General features: G+C 42.3%; 1 protein-coding gene across 2 annotated transcripts in view; it reads left to right on the top strand.

Annotated features, from left to right (window-relative positions):
- GALNT9 (polypeptide N-acetylgalactosaminyltransferase 9) overlaps positions 1-20,243 on the top strand; it is a 773,980-nt gene that overhangs the window by 492,779 nt on the left and 260,958 nt on the right. For both annotated transcript variants that reach the window (XM_069756073.1, XM_069756074.1), the window contains exon 6: positions 13,724-13,841. In XM_069756073.1, coding sequence (XP_069612174.1) covers positions 13,724-13,841 — 118 coding nt within the window. The remainder of the gene's footprint in view (positions 1-13,723; positions 13,842-20,243) is intronic.

Genomic DNA, 20,243 nt, shown 5'->3' with positions numbered 1-20,243 from the left:
TCCTGGTGTGGATTCTGTGGTCAACAGGTTGGAGCAGATTTGGGCTTATGTGGTGGACAATTTGGTGCTGTCTCAGGAGGAGGCTCAGCGTTTTGCTAACCGTCGTCGGTGTGTTGGTTCCCAGCTTCGGGTTGGTGATCTGGTTTGGTTATCTTCCCGTCATGTTCCTATGAAGGTTTCTTCCCCTAAGTTTAAGCCTCGATTTATTGGTTCTTATAGGATTTCTGAGATTATTAATCCGGTGTCCTTTCGCCTGGCGCTTCCGGCCTCTTTTGCTATTCATAATGTCTTCCATAGATCTTTGCTGCGGAAATATGTGGAGCCCGTTGTTCCCTCTGTTGATCCTCCGGCCCTGTATTGGTCAATGGGGAGTTGGAATATGTTGTTGAGAAGATTTTGGATTCCCGTTTTTCGAGGCAGAAGCTTCAGTACCTTGTCAAGTGGAAGGATTATGGCCAGGAGGATAATTCTTGGGTTTCTGCATCTGATGTCCATGCCGTTGATTTGGTTTGTGCCTTTCATCGGGCTCATTCTGATCAGCCTGGGGGCTCTGGTGAGGGTTCGGTGACCCCTCCTCAAGGGGGGGTACTGTTGTGAATTCAGCTTTTGGGCTCCCTCCGGTGGTTGTAGAGGGTAATGCAGTTGTGCCTGGACTGCAGGAGTGGACAGATGTATCTACTAATTGCAAAACTGACTGGGGTATATAGCTTTGCAGGATCCTTTAGTCAGTGCCAGTTGTCCATTGTTCTGGAAGGATTCACTTCCCTGCTGGTCTCTCCAGTTTGCTGTACTTTTCTACAAAGATAAGTCCTGGCTTGGTTTTTGCTGTCCACCTGCAGTGGACTTTATAGTTCTGTGCATTTTCATGTTTTTGTTTTGTCCAGCTTAGTCTGTGAAGGATTTTTTGCAGCCTAGATATTTCTCTGGAGATGCAGATATACCCCCCATGTCTTTAGTCAGATGTGGTGATCCGTATTTTCTGCGGTGGATATTTTCTAGTGTTTTTATATTGACTGCATAGTGTTCTATTCTTTCTTTTTAGCTAGTATGGCCTCCTATGCTAAAATCTGATTTCATATCTGCGTATGTTATTTCCCTCTCCTCTCACAGTCAATATTTGTGGGGGGCTATCTATCCTTTGGGGATTTTCTCTGAGGCAGGATAGGTTTCCTGTTTCTGTCTTTAGGGGTAGTTAGATCTTAGGCTGTGCCGAGGGGTCTAGGGAGTGTTAGGTACCCCCCACGGCTACTTCTAGTTGCGCTGCTAGGTTCAGGGTTTGCGGTCAGTACAGAGACCACCTTCTCCAGAGTCCGTCTCATGCTGCTCCTAGGCCACCAGATCATAACAGAAGCTTACTGAACATGTATTTAATTAATAAAAGTTTTTTTTTCTGAAAAAAAAATGTTGTGGGCTTCCGCATAATTTTTGTAACCAGCAGAGGAAAAGCCGATGGCTGTGGGCTGATGTTTATAGCCTGTGAAGGGGGTAATACCCATGCAGCTTCCAAGGCTATTAATATCAACTCACAGCTGTATATTTAGCCTTTACTGGCTATTAAAATGGGGGACCTTAAAAAAATGACGCAGGGTCCACCTATAAATAACAAACAGCAAAAGCTATGCAGACAGCTGCAAGCTGATATTATTAGCCTAGGAAGGGGCCATATATACTCAGCCACCTCAGAAAAAGAGCATCTCTAGGATGCGCCAATTCTGGCACTTTACCTAGCTCTTCCTACTTGCAGTGTAGCGGTGGCAAGTGGGGTGATAGTTGGGGGGGTTGATGTCACCTTTGTATTGTCAGGTAACATCAAGTCCCAAGGTTAGTAATGGAGAGGCATCAATAAGATGCCTCCATTACTACTAACCCCATAGTCACATTTTATAAAAACGCACTCCAAGAATAAAGTCCTTTAATTGAAAAAATGATACAGACTCCTTTAATAATTTTAACCCCTTCGCGACATGCGCCGTACTAGTACTGCGCTGCCGGCACTGCATTAGTGCCAGCAGCAGTACTAGTACGGCGCACCGATCACCGCGGTCTCGCGCTGAGCGCCGCGGTGATCGGGTGCGGGGGTCAGCTGTATATGACAGCTGACACCCCGCAGCAATGCCCACGATCGGCGCTATCGCCGATCGCGGGCATTTAACCCCTCTGATGCCGCTGTCAGTAGTGACAGCGGCATAGAGGGGGATCGCGCAGGGACGGGGGCTCCCTGGGCTCTCCCACCGGAGCAACGCAATGAGATCGCGTTGCTCCGGTGACCCGGAAGGAGTCCCCGGATCCAAGATGGCCGCCGGACTCCTTCCGGGTCATGAAGTGACCTGGCTAGCCGGCGCCTGCTGAGAGCAGGCGCTGGAAGCCAGCTAAGCTGCCTGTCAGATCGTTGATCTGACAGTGTGCTATGCACAGTGTCAGATCAACGATCTGATCTAATACAGAGATGTCCCACCCTGGGACAATGTTAGAAAGTAAAAAAAAAAATAAATAGAATGTGTAAAAAAAAATAAAAAAAAATCCCCAAATAAAAAAAAAAACATTTCCCAATAAATCCATTTATTTATGTAAAAAAAAAAAAAACAATAAATGTACACATATTTGGTATCGCCGCGTCCGTAACGACCCGCTCTATAAAACTATCCCACTAGTTAACCCCTTCAGTGAACACCGCAAAACAAAAAAAAAAAAAAAACAAGGCAAAAAACAACGCTTTATTATCATACAGGCGAACAAAAAGTGGAATAACACGCGATCAAAACGACGGATATAAATACCCATGGTACCGCTGAAAACGTCATCTTGTCCCGCAAAAAAAAAGCCGCCATACAGCATCATCAGCAGAAAAATAAAAAAGTTATAGCTCTCAGAATAATGCGATGCAAAAACAATTATTTTTTTATATAAAATAGTTTTTATTGTGTAAAAGCGCCAAAACATAAAAAAAATTACATAAATGAGGTATCGCTGTAATCGTACTGACCCGAAGAATAAAACTGCTTTATCCATTTTACCACACGTGGAACGGTATAAACGCCCCCCCTAAAAGAAATTCAGGAATTGCTGGTTTTTGTTCATTCCTCCTCCCAAAATTCGGAATAAAAAGCGATCAAAAAATGTCATCTGCCCGAAAATGTTACCAATAAAAACGTCAACTCGTCCTGCAAAAAACAAGACCTCATATGACTCTGTGGGCCAAAATATGGATAAATTATAGCTCTCAAAATGTGGTGATGCAAAAACTATTTTTTGCAATAAAAAGCGTCTTTTAGTGTGTGACAGCTGCCAATCATAAAAATCCGCCAAAAAAACGCTATAAAAGTAAATCAAACCCCCCTTCATCACCCCCTTAGTTAGGGAAAAATAATAAAATGTAAAAAAATGTATTTATTTCCATTTTCCCATTAGTGCTAGGGTTAGGGCTAGGGTTAGGGTTAGGGCTAGGGCTAGGGTTAGGGCTAGGGTTAGGGCTAGGGTTAGGGCTAGGGCTAGGGTTAGGGTTAGGGCTAGGGTTAGGGCTAGGGTTAGGGTTAGGGCTAGGGTTAGGGTTGGGGTTAGGGTTTCAGTTATAATTGGGGGTTTCCACTGTTTAGGCACATCAGGGGCTCTCCAAACGCGACATGGCGTCCGATCTCAATTCCAGCCAATTCTGCTTTGAAAAAGTAAAACAGTGCTCCTTCCCTTCCGAGTTCTCCTGTGTGCCCAAACAGTGGTTCCCCCCAACATATGGGGTATCAGCGTTCTCAGGACAAGTTGGACAAAAACTTTTGGGGTCCAATTTGTCCTGTTACCCTTGGGAAAATAAAAACATAGGGGATAAAATATCATTTTCGTGGAAAAAAAAATATTTTTTATTTTCACGGCTCTGCGTTATAAACTGTAGTGAAACACTTGTTGGTTCAAAGCTCTCACAACACATCTAGATAAGTTCCTTGGGGGGTCTAGTTTCCAATATGGGGTCACTTGTGGGGGGTTTCTACTGTTTAGGTACATCAGGGGCTCTGCAAATGCAACATGACGCCTGCAGACCAATCCATCTAAGTCTGCATTTCAAATGGCGCTCCTTCCCTTCCGAGCTCTGCCGTGCACCCAAACAGTGGTTCCCCCCAACATATGGGGTATCAGCGTTCTCAGGACAAGTTGGACAACAACTTTTGGGGTCTAATTTGTCCTGTTACCCTTGGGAAAACAAAAACATAGGGGATAAAATATCATTTTCGTGGAAAAAAAAATATTTTTTATTTTCACGGCTCTGCGTTATAAACTGTAGTGAAACACTTGTTGGTTCAAAGCTCTCACAACACATCTAGATAAGTTCCTTGGGGGGTCTAGTTTCCAATATGGGGTCACTTGTGGTGGGTTTCTACTGTTTAGGTACATCAGGGGCTCTGCAAATGCAACATGACACCTGCAGTCCATTCCATCTAAGTCTGCATTTCAAACGGTGCTCCTTCCCTTCCGAGCTCTGCCATGCACTCAAACGGTGGTTCCCCCCCACATGTGGGGTATCAGCGTACTCAGGACAAATTGGACAATAACATTTGTGGTCCAATTTCTCCTGTTACCCTTGGGAAAAAAAAATTGCGGGCTAAAACATCATTTTGTGGAAAGAAATAATGATTTTTTAATTTTCACAATGCTACATTCTAAACTTTAGTGAAACAATTGGGGGTTAAAAGTGCTCACCACACATCTAGATAAGTTCCTTAGGGGGTCTTCTTTCCAAAATGGGGTCACTTGTGGGGGGTTTCCACTGTTAAGGCACGTCAGGGGCTCTCCAAATGCGACATGGCGTCCCATCTCAATTCCAGCCAATTTTGCATTGAAAAGTCAAATGGCACTCCTTCCCTTCCGAGCTCTGCCATGCGCTCAAACAGTGGTTTATCCCCATATATGAAGTATCGACGTACTCAGGACAAATTGCACAACAACTTTTGGGGTCCAATTTATCCTTTTACCCTTGGGAAAATAAAAAATTTAGGCCAAAAAGATCATTTTTTGTGAAAATTAATAAAAAATTTTTTTTTACGGCTCTACATTATAAACTTCTGTGAAGCAATTGGAGGTTCAAAGTGCTCACCACACATCTAGATTAGTTCCTTAGGGGGTCTACTTTCCAAAATGGTGTCACTTGTGGGGGTTTCCACTGTTTAGGCACATCAGGGGCTCTCCAATCGTGACATGGGCTCCGATCTCAATTCCAGCAAATCTTGCATTGAAAAGTCAAATGGCGCTCCTTCCCTTCCGAGCTCTGCCATGTGCCCAAACAGTGGTTTACCCCCACATATGGGGTATCGGCGTACTCAGGACAAATTGTACAACGACTTTTGTGGTCCAATTTCTCCTGTTACCCTTGGTAAAATGAAACAAATTGGACCTGAAGTAAAAATTTTGTGAAAAAAAAGTTAAATGTTCAATTTTTTTAAACATTCAAAAAATTTCTGTGAAGCACCTGAAGGGTTAATAAACTTTTTGAATGTGGTTTTGAGTACCTTGAGGGGTGCAGTTTTTAGAATGGTGTCACTTTTGGGCATTTTCTGTCATATAGACCCCTCAAAGTCACTTCAAGTGTGAGGTGGTCCGTAAAAAAATGGTTTTGCAAATTTTGTTGCAAAAATGAGAAATCGCTGGTCAACTTTTAACCCTTATAACGTCCTAACAAAAAAAAGTTATGTTTCCAAAATTGTGCTGATGTAAAGCAGACATGTGGGAAATGTTGTTTATTAACTATATTATGTGATATAACTCTCTAATTTAAGGGCATAAAAACTAAGAGTTTGAAAATTGCTAAATTTTCATAATTTCCGACAAATTTTTGTTTTTTTCACAAATAAATGCAAGTCATATCGAAGAAGTTTTACCACTATCACGAAGTACAATATGTCACGAGAAAACAGTGTCAGAATCACCATGATCCGTTGAAGCGTTTCAGAGTTATGACCTCATAAAGTGACAGTGGTCAGAATTGTAAAAATTGGCCCTGTCACTTAGGTGAAAACAGGCTTTGGGGTGAAGGGGTTAATAAAACCATACTTATGACCATGCCAAATTCCACCAAAGCCCTCATTCTCCTGTAGAAAAACAATAATAATAAAACAACAATATCCCTCACCTCTCCGTCATTCTGTCCTACGCCATAATCCATGTCTGGGGAAGATATAGTTTTCAACCTGGACAGTGCCAAGATGCGACCGTCTAGGCTGAGAACCACTGGTGAATGAGATGCTGCGAGTGCAGCCTCAGTGACTAGTGGTGATGTCACTGGGGTTCTGTTCCCAGCCAGGCTGAACTGTGATGACCTCGGTGAGATCCCCGCTAGCACCATGAGAAAGTCACAGTGCAGAGGCGAGTTCACCAGGAGAATTTCACTGTGGTGAATTTCAACTGCGGAGAATGTGCCTCTGCACCATGCAACTTTCTCATGGTGCTAGTGGGGATCTCACTGAGGTCACCGCAGTTCAGACCGGCTGTGAACGGAGCCTCAGTGATGTCACCACTAGTAACTGAGGCTGCACTCACAGCAGCTCATTCACCAGGGTTTATCAGCCTGGACGTTCGCATCTTGGCACCGTTCAGGTTGAAAACTTTTTCTCCCCCAGACATGGATTACGGCGTGGGACAGAACAATGGACAGGTATGGTATATTGTTGTTTTTTATTTTAGTTTTATTACAGGAGAATGAGGGCTTCGGTTGAATTAGGTGAGGTTGTAAGTATGGTTTAATTAAGATTATTAATGGTGTATGCATCATTTTTTCAATTACAGGAATTTATTCTGGCTGTGTCTTTATTTACCATGTAACTATATGACTAGTAATGGATATAGACGTCTTATTAATGCCTGTCCATTACTAACCACGAGGCTTGATGTCACCTGACAAAACAAAGGTAACATCAACCCCACAAATATAAACCCCGCTTGTCACCACTTCAGGGCAAGTGGGAAGACCTGGGCAAAGTGCCAGAATTGGCACATCTAATAGATGTGTATTTTCAGGGCAGCTGCGGGCTGCTATTTTTAGGCTGGCTGGCCTATATCTATGGCCCTTTAACAGCCTGAGAATGCCAGCCCCATCTGTCTGCTTTAGCAAGGCTGGTTGTCAAAAATGGGAGGGACCCCATGCCGTTTTTTAAATTATTTATTTAAATAATTTTAAAAAACAACATGGGGACCCCTATATTCTTAATAACCAACCTTTCTAACGCTGACAGCTGAGTGTTGCAGCCCCCAGCTGTGAGTTTTGCCTGGCTGGTTATCAAAAATAGAGGGAACCCACGCAGGTTTTTTTTTAATTATTTATTTACAGCCCAGGAATGGCTGATGAATACCCCATCATCCACTCCTGCTCTCACTGTTATTAGCGGCAGCAGGTGTTGGATGATGGGAGCGGTTGTCCCATCAGCTGACACCAGCGACAGGAGGTCAACTGTATATCTCTGATCACAGCTGAGCGCTCACACTGCCTTTTGACAGCGTGAGAGTTGCGGCTCTTTGACCGGCAGGGATGGTTTCCCCGCTGATCGGAAGCGGTGTTTGCCGCGCTGTCATGCATATGTAAAAAAAACTCTGCAAAACACAAAATCCTGATGACAAAAACCAATGTGTGTGCATGAGATTTCTGAAATCTCATAGCCTTTGCTGGTACTGTAAAAAGCAGCTGAAAATTAGCATAAAAAACGCAGCCAAAAACACCAACAAAAACGCCCAGTGTTGCTTACTGGGCCAAGTGTTATGCAATGTTTTCTCACATAGCACTCACCCGTATTCTACGGTAGTGTGACGCCGGGGCCATCATCAGCGGCTCCTGCGCTGTTAATAACTAATTTTTTTTTAAAAAACCTGCGTGGGTTCCCCTGTATTTTTGATAACCAGCCAGGCAAAACTCACGGCTGGGAGCTGCAACCCTCAGCTGTCAGCTTCAGCAAGGCGGGATAACAAGAATAGAGGGGTCCTCACTAGTGTTGAGCATTCCGATACCGCAAGTATTGGGTATCGGCCGATATTTGCGGTATCGGAATTCCGATACCGAGTTCCGATATTTTTGTGATATTGGGAATCGGTATCGGGATTAAGATTCATGTGTAAAATAAAGAATAAAAATAAAAAATATTGATATACTTACCCTCGGACGCGCCCTGGTTGTCACTGCTGCAACCGCCATGCTTCCGTTCCTAAGAATGAGCGCGTTAAGGACTTTTGATGACGTCGCGGATTGTGATTGGTCACTGAGCGGTCATGTGACCGCTCACGTGACCATTCACAAGCCGCGACGTCATCGAAGGTCCTTAACGCGCTCATTCTTAGAAAGGGAAGCATGGCGGTTGCAGCGGTGACAACCAGGGCGCGTCCGAGGGTAAGTAAATCAATATTTTTTATTTTTATTCTTTATTTTACACATGAATATGGATCCCAGGGCCTGAAGGAGAGTTTCCTCTCCTTCAGACCCTGGGAACCATAGAGGATACCTTCCGATATTTGTGTGCCATTGACTTGTATTGGTATCGGATATCAGTATTGGCGATATCTGATATTTTTCGGATATCGGCCGATACCATCCGATACCGATACTTTCAAATATCGGACGGTATCGCTCAACACTAGTCCTCACGCTAAGTTCACAGAAAATTCATTCTCTAGGAATTGAATCTCCTGTGAGAAACCGCGTGAACAGACATCTTTACTTGATCCGCTCATGTTTTTCCATAAATGGCTGTCAGTTGTGAGTCTCAACTTTGTGATCTCATTTATAATGAGGATGAATGTTCATTGGCCACCTTTATGGGACACTTTGTTGGAGGCAGGGGAAAAATAATTTTCTTTTTACCCTATTTCAATGATGTCCTAAACAGCATAGTTGAATATATTGAACAGGAAGGAGGAGCATGTTAATTGAAGAAAGTAGTGTTGTACAAAGTGTATCCACATGGGAATATAGTGTGCTGCAATGGTGACTGCTGCTCTGCAAAGCTTCACAAAGTCAAATATGGCAAATATCACTAGCACATTAAACATGTCTGTCTTTTTAATCAATACGCCTTATAAGAGTGGTGAAGGAAAAGAAGTGTTATGAGGCAACTTACTGTTGATGGATTTCAAACATAATTTGCCTCCAAATCAGCACTTCTCTGTGTGGCTGAGCCATGCATCGTGTTTCAAGTGCATTGTTGTTTCATGATTCTACCGAGTGACATTATACAGCTTTTATAGAAGTATTTATGTCAATTTCCAGTTAAAGGATTGACCATATTATGTTGGAAATATACTACACAATTCTAAACCCAGTTAATCTGTCATTTAAATAATTCAGCTTGCTTACAGACTTTAAGCCGCTTAGGCAGATTTTCATTTTTAGATTTTCGTATATAAAATTTTCTTACATTTTTTGGGAAACGTGTCAGCATAGTGTAACCGATTCTTCCAGATGATAGAATCGGTGCACACTGTAAGCAGAAGATGGGGAGCAAAATGTATCCGTCTTCTCCTCTCTGTGAGTCCAAGGAAATCGGACTTCATTCAGATGTCATCTGACTGCAATCCAAATGTTTTACATGAACCCATAAACTTGAATGGGTTAGTGTGTTAGGACTGGCGGAGCGCACCAAGTATAAGGTGAAATAATATTGGTGCGTTCGAAGTCCTTGGTCCACCGTGCAAGTGAATACCTGCTGCCAGTAAATGGCAGCGCTATATGGCGGTGGAAGCGAACCCTATAAAGCAATACCACACTAAAGAGTGCAAGCAAGGAGTCAGCGAACTCCATCCCAAGACTCAGGGTTGAAGTCCGTTCAGACTACTTGCGCACAACACCGCAACTGGGTGTGTTAGGTAACTGTTAGATATAGTTAGAGCACCGAAGTGCGAACTGTGCCATGCTGGCAGACACCACTAAGCACCCGGACGTGGGTTAGGAAGCACACACTGGCGGTCACAGCAATAGACGCTGATTCATGTGTAACACGTTGAGAGGTAGTCGGGCACTAGATAGCAGCCATACACCTTACGCGAACAGTCATACAATAGGGTAGGGGTATTTAATGAACGACTTGCACTCACAACAAACACGTATACAATTGTACACTAGCGCATGGCCGTGCGGTCATGCGAAGCTTATATAGCTGCAGCACGTTCAGGACCTTCCAATAAAGGACCAATGGGAAGCTGCCACAGAACTTAGCACCTTCAGGACCTTCTAGGAGGACCAATGGGAACCGCTGCAGCATCTGAGCATGTGACCCTCGATCTCCAACGGGAGATCTCACCCTGGGCATGCTCAGAAGGGAAAAAGCGTCTGCTCGCTGCTGCCCAGCACTGGCTTTAATGGCAAAAGCAGGAAAAGCAACAGCAAGCCTAAGCACAGAGTGAGACTGAGCCAGACGCAAGGACCGACGTCTCCGCTGAGCAGGTTCCACTGCGGCAGGAGAAGAATGGGAGACCGCAGCAGAAACAGCCCGAGATTCCCCCTGTGCAGAAGTGGGAACTTGACCCCTAACATAATGTCTTCCGATTTCAAAGAGAAATCACAATATAATGAGATCATTTTTTCACAGACATATTCTGCACCACTGAATACCATTGGTACGAATGCTATCCGATAAAAATCATATATCGCTCGTTTGATGTATACGCTGTTGTGAGCAAGCCCTCACACAATGAATATTTGATGAGTCTTAGATGTTGCTGTTTTTCTGCAGCATTTCTGCACCTATTAGGTAAACTAAGTTAATTGTGTTACTTATGTTATTTTCATTGCACTTTTTAGTAAAAATTTTTACATGCTTTTTTTATTGTACTTTTTTCTTTTTGTTTTTTGTCTCTTTTTGTTATGTCATATTTTAAATAAAGCTGCTTTGCTTTTGATACTTACTGATATTTTGGCCTTTTGACAGTCATGTGTGCATTGCATGCAATTTTAGTGCGTTGCCACAATGGAAAAGCACTAAAAACGAATATACATTTTTTATCTGCTGATTTTCCGCATCTAATGTAATTCTATGGGGCAAATCTACATGTAAAATTCAGTGTACCAGGAAGAGAAATTGACATGTTGCAGATTTGAAACATGCACGGTATTTTATGCTACATAAAAAAGCACAGTGGGCACTATAAAGTGGGGAAAATAGGTATTTTATGCCCTGCCGATTTTGCAAGTTTTCCCACCTACAAAGAAGGTAGAGGTCTGTAATTTTTATCGTAGGTACAATTCAACTGTGAGAAAAAGAATCCTAAAATAAAATCAAGACAATCACATTGTAGGATTTTACATAATGAATTAGCATTTTATTGTATGAAATAAGTAATTGATACAGTGGAAAAACAGAATTTAATATTTGCTACAGAAACCTTTGTTTGCAATTACAGAGGTCTGATGTTTCCTGTAGTTCTTGACCAAGTTTGCACACACTGCAGCAGGGATTTTGGCCCAGTCCTCCATACAGATCTTCTCCAGGTCTTTCAGGTCTCGGGGCTGTCACTGGGCCATAATGAATTTCAGCTCCCTCCAAAGATTTTCTATTGGATTCAGGTCTGGAGACTGGCTAGGCCACTCCAGGACCTTTAAATGCTTCTTACAGAACCACTCCTTAGTTTCCCTGGTTGTGTAATTTGGGACATTTTCATGCTGGAAGACACAACCACCACGCATCTTTAAATGTTCTTACTGATGGAAGGAAGTTGTTGGCTAAAATCTTGCTATACATGACTCCATCCATCCTCCCTTCAATGCGGTGCAGTCATCTTTTACAGAAAAGCACCCCAAAGTATGATGCTTCCCCCACCATGCTTCACCATGCTTCACGGTTGGGATGGTGTTCTTAGGGTTGTACACATCCTTCTTTTTCCTCCAAACACAGTGAAAGAGTCGATACCAAAAAGTTCATGGGCGAAAAGGAATAAAGGGCTGGGACATGTGCTAGCATGAGCAGGGGGACCTTGTGTGCCCCGCAGGATTTTAATCCATGATGGCAAGTGTGTGACTAATAGTAACGTTTGAGACTGTGGTCCCAGCTCTCTTCAAGTCATTTACCCGGTCCTCACATGTACTTCTGGGCTGATTCCTGACCTTTCCCACCATCATCTTTACCCCACTAGGCGAGATCTTGCAAGGAGCCCCAGACCGAGGAATATTGACAGTCATCTTGTGTTTCTTGTGTTTTCAATTGTGCCGACAGTTGTTGCCTTCTCACCAACCTGTTTACCTATTATCCTGTAGCCCATCCCAGCCTGGTGCAGGTCTACAATTTTGAAATGTAATTATTTAAAAATCAAACAATGTGATTTTCTGGTTTTATTTTTAGATAATGCTTCTCATAGTTGAAGTGTGCCTACAATAAAAATTACAGACCTCTCCATTCTTTGTAGGTTGAAAAACTTGCAAATTCGGCAGTGTATCGGGTATTTATTTTCCCCACTATAAATCCCATCCACTTTGATGGAACTGTATTATGGCAAAGCAAAAATATACAGCATAAAAAAAATCACCAAAGGCTCATTTCGGGAATTTGACGCAAATCGATTGCAATGACAATCATAAATGTTAAGGCGATGCTCTGTCTTTTTAGACCTAGCAATAGCCTCCACCTAGTGGCATCACGACTTCTACTAGAGAGTCATTTAAATAGTTAAATCTTGACCTTGAATCTTTGATCTAAATATTACCATGCTCCTAGATGGAATAACATGATTTATTACTAAAATCTAACATAGTACTAGAACGAATTAGTTCAGAATTGACAAGGGACCATATGGATGCCAGATAAACATTACATCAATAGACGTTTCTCATCAGAAATTCACATGCCATACTGGATATGTGTTAGAAAAAACGTGCTTAGAGGGAGTCACATTTAAAACACATCTGCCTCTTGTAGGCCTGTAATGAATCGTACATTCCAGAAAATGACAGTATGATTTAGTAGTACATATTATTTTGACCTTGACAGCGGCCAAGAGATGATCGCCTGCAGTTTTATCAATATTATACTGGAATATGAAAACAATCTATTCTGTTCAGTCCATATTTCAGTAACTTTTAGGTAATAAAATCTGTTAGGATAAACATATGTTCTTAAAGGATTTCTCTGTTTCTCATCTAAGGCTCTGCGCACATTATTTCCATGGTATATGTTAATATTGGAGTCATGACTACTAAGCCAGACCCATTTTCCATCAGATCCTAATAAATCCTGATGGACCCAGCAGATTGTGATTCTCCTTTTATGAAAAATACTAAAAAAAATGTGATAGAAACATCATAATACTCCGGTTAACAAAGTTTTAGAATGTGTTCTCACATGCCATTTTTTTGCGAATTCAATGCTGTCAATCATTTTGATAATCATTATGTAAATGAGTAAAAAATATAATATGTAAACCCACAAGTGATTCTCCAGACATTGCCTCCATGAGTACATGCAGATAAACAATATTGAACATAATACAGCAAAATATTATTTTTCCCTTAGGTTAACTTTTGTTTTTCCTGGAGAAACCATCTGAAAAATTTTAATTTTAATAGTAGATATAGTAAACAATTCATGTTGTATTAACCATGTACACAGCTAGCTACTGACTCTGAGCCATTATCCTTCCTCAGACATTATGTGTTATCATTATGATTTATTGTAGCAGCCTAATTCATTTTTTAGCAAGCAATAAAATTCAGACTGAGTGGCCAAAAAGCTGACACTCATTTTTGGATGCTAATAATTCTCTGTTTCGTCACCAGGACCCCTGCAATGATTGGTTGTTCCTTTGTGGTGGATCGCGCTTACTTTGGAGACATTGGGCTGTTAGATCCTGGCATGGAGGTGTACGGAGGAGAAAATATTGAGCTTGGCATGAGAGTAAGTTTTCAGCTTTAATGCAGTGTAATTTGTGAGATCACATTTTTTAAGTGCATGCATTGTACTCTGTAAAATATGGCCGTAATGACTGAGTGCAATGGACGGATTCCAGGTGTGATATAAAACTCACTGCAGACAGTTTGACTAAATACAAAATTTATAGCTGTGTAGAGTTTGTCTATGTACTAAATGCTAGATAGGGTTTAATCTATATCCCTTAGACTAATGATGAAAGGGAAAAGATCAACACATATCTCAAAATCCACTCTGTACTTATTCATGAAATACTCTGAAGTTAGGAAATACTAGTTACCTTATTAGTGCTATTTTTTATACTGCTTTATCAGTATGGACTGAATATTCGAAACGAGCATTGGGACTAATACAATTTATTTTTGTGACCACCCTATCCCTCTCTTACAAATTTGGTTAAGATGCCTTTTTGTTCTGATGCATTGACCTTGCATATTTATTGAGATAGGGGCCTTACCTTTTGTGCTTTGAGCAAGGACCAATTTTTGTCCTCTACAGATAAGATATTTATGTCTTTCATTTACCTTAACTTACTGGAAGACTTATACTTCATATGGGCGATCTTGGGACTTAGAGCTCGGACGTATTTCTCGCAAGTGAGAAGGAGCCCTTGCTCTCATGGTATCACTTCCTCTTCTTTTTCTATTGATAATTGCTAAGAGATATGTCTAACTTTGACTCTGTATGATGGATGGGTGTCAATTTTGCCCGTCTTTTTGCACCTCTTTTTAAATGTGTTCTTAAAGGGACTCTGTCACCTGAATTTGGAGGGAACAATCTTCAGCCATAGAGGCGGAGTTTTGGGGTGTTTGATTCACCCTTACCTGCTGGCTGCATGCTGGCTGCAATATTGGATTGAAGTTCATTCTCTGTCCTCCGTAGTACACGCCTGCGCAAGGCAAATTGCCTTGTGAAGGCATGTACTATGGAGGACAGAGAATGAACTTCAATCCAATATTGCAGCCAGCATGCAGCTAACGGGTAAGGAAAGGGTGAATCAAACACCCCAAAACCCCGCCTCTATGGCTGAAAATTGTTCCCTCCAAATTCAGGTGACAGAGTTCCTTTAAACTGTTTGGTAACTAATAAAGACTTTCTTACTTGTTTGATAAATACACACTCCATTTTCTCCTTCTCTTAAGTTATTAATTGCCTGCCTGATGTGCCCTGTGCCAATCTCTTCCATCTTAGAGCAGTCACGAGCCGCTCCCGCCTTTGCTGGCAGTTCTGCATCTTCCGCTGATGTCATGTTGACAGAGCATCTGCTTCTCTTCCCCTTTGCTATGTTAACGGGGTGTGACTGCCAATGTCATACTGATTTACATCTGATTCCCCTAATCTGTGATTACTCTAAGCAGGCGCCGGGCAGAACAGGCAGGTAGTTAGTAGCTGCTGTCAGTTGTTTGCCACATTACAAGAAAATAGTCCTAGATAACTCCTTTAAAGGTGAGAAAAATCAGCAGATATGTTAAACTGACAACTTGCCTTAAGATATGAATAACTGATGACACATTTCACTCCAATATTGCCAATTTAGGCCTCCAAATGTCCACCTTTATAAGGTATAAACAATGGCTGTAGCCATAGCTGTGTCAGCCCAATTAAGATGTCAATGGTAAATGCAATAAGGACATACAGAGACTGCACAAAAGTGGCGAAAGAGGTGCTCTTAAGGTATAGTCATGGGACCACCTCTTCACCTTTTCCCACTTCTGTGCAATAGTTGAATGTGTTTGTTCATTCTCAGACATGGGTATTTTTGTGTGGTTTTTATAGTGTACTTGTGCAATCAATGGATGTATATGGTGCCTGTGCGGTTTAGGGAGCAGTTGTAGACAGTTGCGTAGCATAATTGTAACCTCCACCATGTTAGATGTGGAAATCTTTCCCTCTACGTTTACACAGTTGAAAGATGGACAGCTGGGGGCCTTTATCAGCCCACCTTTCCTTACAATATGCAGGTAATTATGCTTTCTTCTGCACAAGGTACATTTTACCACCCAAAGTTGGAACTAAAACTCTTTCAGATTATGAATGTCATATTAACAAATTATAACCCCCATATACTAATCTTCATGTGCCTACTACTTACTATATCTTTTCATAGAGGAAGATTTACCAGTGTAATAACAATAGGGACGAGCGGACCCATAGAAGTTTGGGTTTGTCGGATTCGACCAAACTTTAGACCAAATTTCGGTTCCGGTACCAGAACTGTACCTGAACTTGAACCTGAACCAGAACAGCATTGAAATCAATGGAGACCTGAACTATGGATCTGGAAAATTTCTCTCTCTCCCCATACTGCTGAACTGTAAATTGAACTTCCAGGAGAAGTCCATGTTCAGAGTTAATCACCATGTCCAGTATGAATCCAGAACTTTACAGTTCTGGTTCACTCATGTTTAATAAAGAAATATGTGCAACCAATGTAAAACCTAAACTGTGAAAATGTTAATATGTAATAAAATGCTGAATATTGTTCAACCATTAACAAGCACATAATAGAATTAAACTAATTATTTGCACACAGTACATCTTGTCTTACTGCTTATCCAAACCTGTATGATGTTTCCAAAAATCTAGACGTGCTCCAAACTCAAGGAAAACGTTCTACCCCGTGAACCTAGATGTCTTTATTTCACAGAATTCTTTGGCTTTCAGCCACATTTCCATACTCTTCTGCAACCACTAAAACTAAATAGCTATTTGCTCTTCCTTCCCATTTTCTTAATGTGATCAAAAAGATGTAGTTAAAGGTTGGTAATAATTAAGCTCCAGCCTTAATAAGATGTTTTAAGGGCAATAATATAAATTGTACAGCTCAGAGCAAAGCATCACTTTGAGTTTAAAGAAAATGGTCCATATAGATCAGTCTTTTCGGACTACACACACAAAATAGATTTCTTAATCCCCAAAAGCAACTTGACAAATAAAATAGAATTGGCAGGCAAAGAGCAATCAAATATTGGCACTATATTATGGAAGCTGGTAGGAAAATAGATTAAAACAACAGTGTAGGTCAATTAAGAATTGACAATCAGCACAATCTAATTGCCAGTTATTTTTTTGCTGTAGAAATTTCGAATAAAGGGCTCAGAAAAGGTCACGGAACCACCTTATTAATAGCTTTGAATATCAAACATTTTTTTCTAGTGATTAAGTAAAATGTGGCATCAGATAGTTAGTTACCTATTGTTACAATGAAATGGCCATTTTTGTTTTAACAAATTTTGCATGAATACCCAGGCATATACAGTGGGGCAAAAAAGTATTTAGTCAGTCAGCAATAGTGCAAGTTCCACCACTTAAAAAGATGAGAGGCGTCTGTAATTTACATCATAGGTAGACCTCAACTATGGGAGACAAACTGAGAAAAAAAAATCCAGAAAATCACATTGTCTGTTTTTTTATCATTTTTTTTGCATATTATGGTGGAAAATAAGTATTTGGTCAGAAACAAACAATCAAGATTTCTGGCTCTCACAGACCTGTAACTTCTTCTTTAAGAGTCTCCTCTTTCCTCCACTCATTACCTGTAGTAATGGCACCTGTTTAAACTTGTTATCAGTATAAAAAGACACCTGTGCACACCCTCAAACAGTCTGACTCCAAACTCCACTATGGTAAAGACCAAAGAGCTGTCAAAGGACACCAGAAACAAAATTGTAGCCCTGCACCAGGCTGGGAAGACTGAATCTGCAATAGCCAACCAGCTTGGAGTGAAGAAATCAACAGTGGGAGCAATAATTAGAAAATGGAAGACATACAAGACCACTGATAATCTCCCTCGATCTGGGGCTCCACGCAAAATCCCACCCCGTGGGGTCAGAATGATCACAAGAACGGTGAGCAAAAATCCCAGAACCACGCAGGGGGACCTAGTGAATGAACTGCAGAGAGCTGGGACCAATGTAACAAGGCCTGCCATAAGTAACACACTACGCCACCATGGACTCAGATCCTGCAGTGCCAGACGTGTCCCACTGCTTAAGCCAGTACATGTCCGGGCCCGTCTGAAGTTTGCTAGAGAGCATTTGGATGATCCAGAGGAGTTTTGGGAGAATGTCCTATGGTCTGATGAAACCAAACAGGAACTGTTTGGTAGAAACACAACTTGTCGTGTTTGGAGGAAAAAGAATACTGAGTTGCATCCATCAAACACCATACCTACTGTAAAGCATGGTGGTGGAAACATCATGCTTTGGGGCTGTTTCTCTGCAAAGGGGCCAGGACGACTGATCCGGGTACATGAAAGAATGAATGGGGCCATGTATCGTGAGATTTTGAGTGCAAACCTCCTTCCATCAGCAAGGGCATTGAAGATGAAACGTGGCTGGGTCTTTCAACATGACAATGATCCAAAGCACACCGCCAGGGCAACGAAGGAGTGGCTTCGTAAGAAGCATTTCAAGGTCCTGGACTGGCCTAGCCAGTCTCCAGATCTCAACCCTATAGAAAACCTTTGGAGGGAGTTGAAAGTCCGTGATGCCAAGCGAAAAGCCAAAAACATCACTGCTCTAGAGGAGATCTGCATGGAGGAATGGGCCAACATACCAACAACAGTGTGTGGCAACCTTGTGAAGACTTACAGAAAACGTTTGACCTCTGTCATTGCCAACAAAGGATATATTACAAAGTATTGAGATAAAATTTTGTTTCTGACCAAATACTTATTTTCCACCATAATATGCAAATAAATTGTTAAAAAAACAGACAATGTGATTTTCTGGATTTTTTTTTTCTCAGTTTGTCTCCCATAGTTGAGGTCTACCTATGATGTAAATTACAGACGCCTCTCATCTTTTTAAGTGGTGGAACTTGCACTATTGCTGACTGACTAAATACTTTTTTGCCCCACTGTATGAGAAAGTTTGCAATGTATATTATGGTTATTTCTCAACTTATAAGCATTTTCTTCCCCATTTTCACACCTCCTCCCCATCTCCTGAACTGATCTTTCACACTGAAAAACAACCAAACTTCATCTTGGTCTAAACAAAATGAACTGCCAGCTCATTGAGTTGTCATATTAGAGCTGCAGAATGAAAGCCATGCTCACATGTTCAGTATTTGGTCAGTATTTTACATCAGTATTTGTATGCCAAAACCAGAAATGGGCAAAAAAAGTGCAGACATAGTGCACATGTTTCTATTATACTGTCCTTTGATTGTTTTATTCCTGATTTTGGCTTACAAATATTGATGTAAAATACTGATCAAATACGTATGAATGTGGCCAAAGATTGATAGATTTCACAGGCACACATGGTCCAGTTCTGCATATTTTTATCAAGTGTTTTATCTCACGCCTAAAGCTGAATTTACAGATACACTGCTCAGTATTTCTGTATAATGTCCTCCAACTGCTGCTGTTTGTGAACGTGTGCTAGAGACAGAAGAGCCATAATCCCAACATGTTTTCGAGTGCTGTGTAACCCCTTCCCAACCCATGACGCCACGTAGGCGTCATGAAAGTCGGTGCCAATCCGACCCATGACGCCTATGCGGTGTCATGGAAAGATCGCGTCCCTGCAGGCCGGGTGAAATGGTTAACTCCCATTTCACCCAATCTGCAGGGACAGGGGGAGTGGTAGTTTAGCCCAGGGGGGGTGGCTTCACCCCCTCGTGGCTACGATCGCTCTGATTGGCTGTTGAAAGTGAAACTGCCAATCAGAGCGATTTGTAATATTTCACCCATTATAACGGGTGAAATATTACAATCCAGCCATGGCCGATGCTGAAATATCATCGGCCATGGCTGGAAATACTAGTGTGCCCCCACCCCACCCCACCGATCGCCCCCCCAGCCCTCCGATCTGGCCGGTACACTGCTCCGGCTCCCCTCTGTCCAGTGCTCCGCTCCCCCCCGTGCTCTTGTCCGCTCCCCCCGTGCTCCAATCACCCCCCCGTGCTCCAATCACCCCCCCTGCACTCCGATCCACCCCCCCGGTGCTCCGTTCCACCCCCCCGTGCTCCATTCCAGCCCCCCCGTGCTCCGTTCCACGCCCCCCGTGCTCCGTTCCACCCCTCCCGCACTCCGATTCCCCCCCCCCCCGTGCTCCGATCCCCCCCCCCGTGGTCCCCCCCCACCCCATCATACTTACCGATCCAGCCGGGGTCCCGTCCGTCTTCTCCCTGGGCGCCGCCATCTTCCAAAATGGCGGGCGCATGCGCAGTGCGCCCGCGGAATCTGCCGGCCGGCAGATTCGTTCCAAAGTGCATTTTGATCACTGAGATAGATTATATCTCAGTGATCAAAATAAAAAAAATAATAAATGACCCCCCCCCTTTGTCACCCCCATAGGTAGGGACAATAAAAAAATAAAGAAATTTTTTTTTTCCACTAATGTTAGAATAGGGTTAGGG

This window comes from Ranitomeya imitator, chromosome 1, assembly GCF_032444005.1.
Source record: "Ranitomeya imitator isolate aRanImi1 chromosome 1, aRanImi1.pri, whole genome shotgun sequence".
Classification (NCBI taxonomy): Eukaryota; Metazoa; Chordata; class Amphibia; order Anura; family Dendrobatidae; genus Ranitomeya; species Ranitomeya imitator.
The sequence above is the reverse complement of the archived record's forward strand: the minus strand, read 5'-3'. Positions and strand labels throughout refer to the sequence as shown.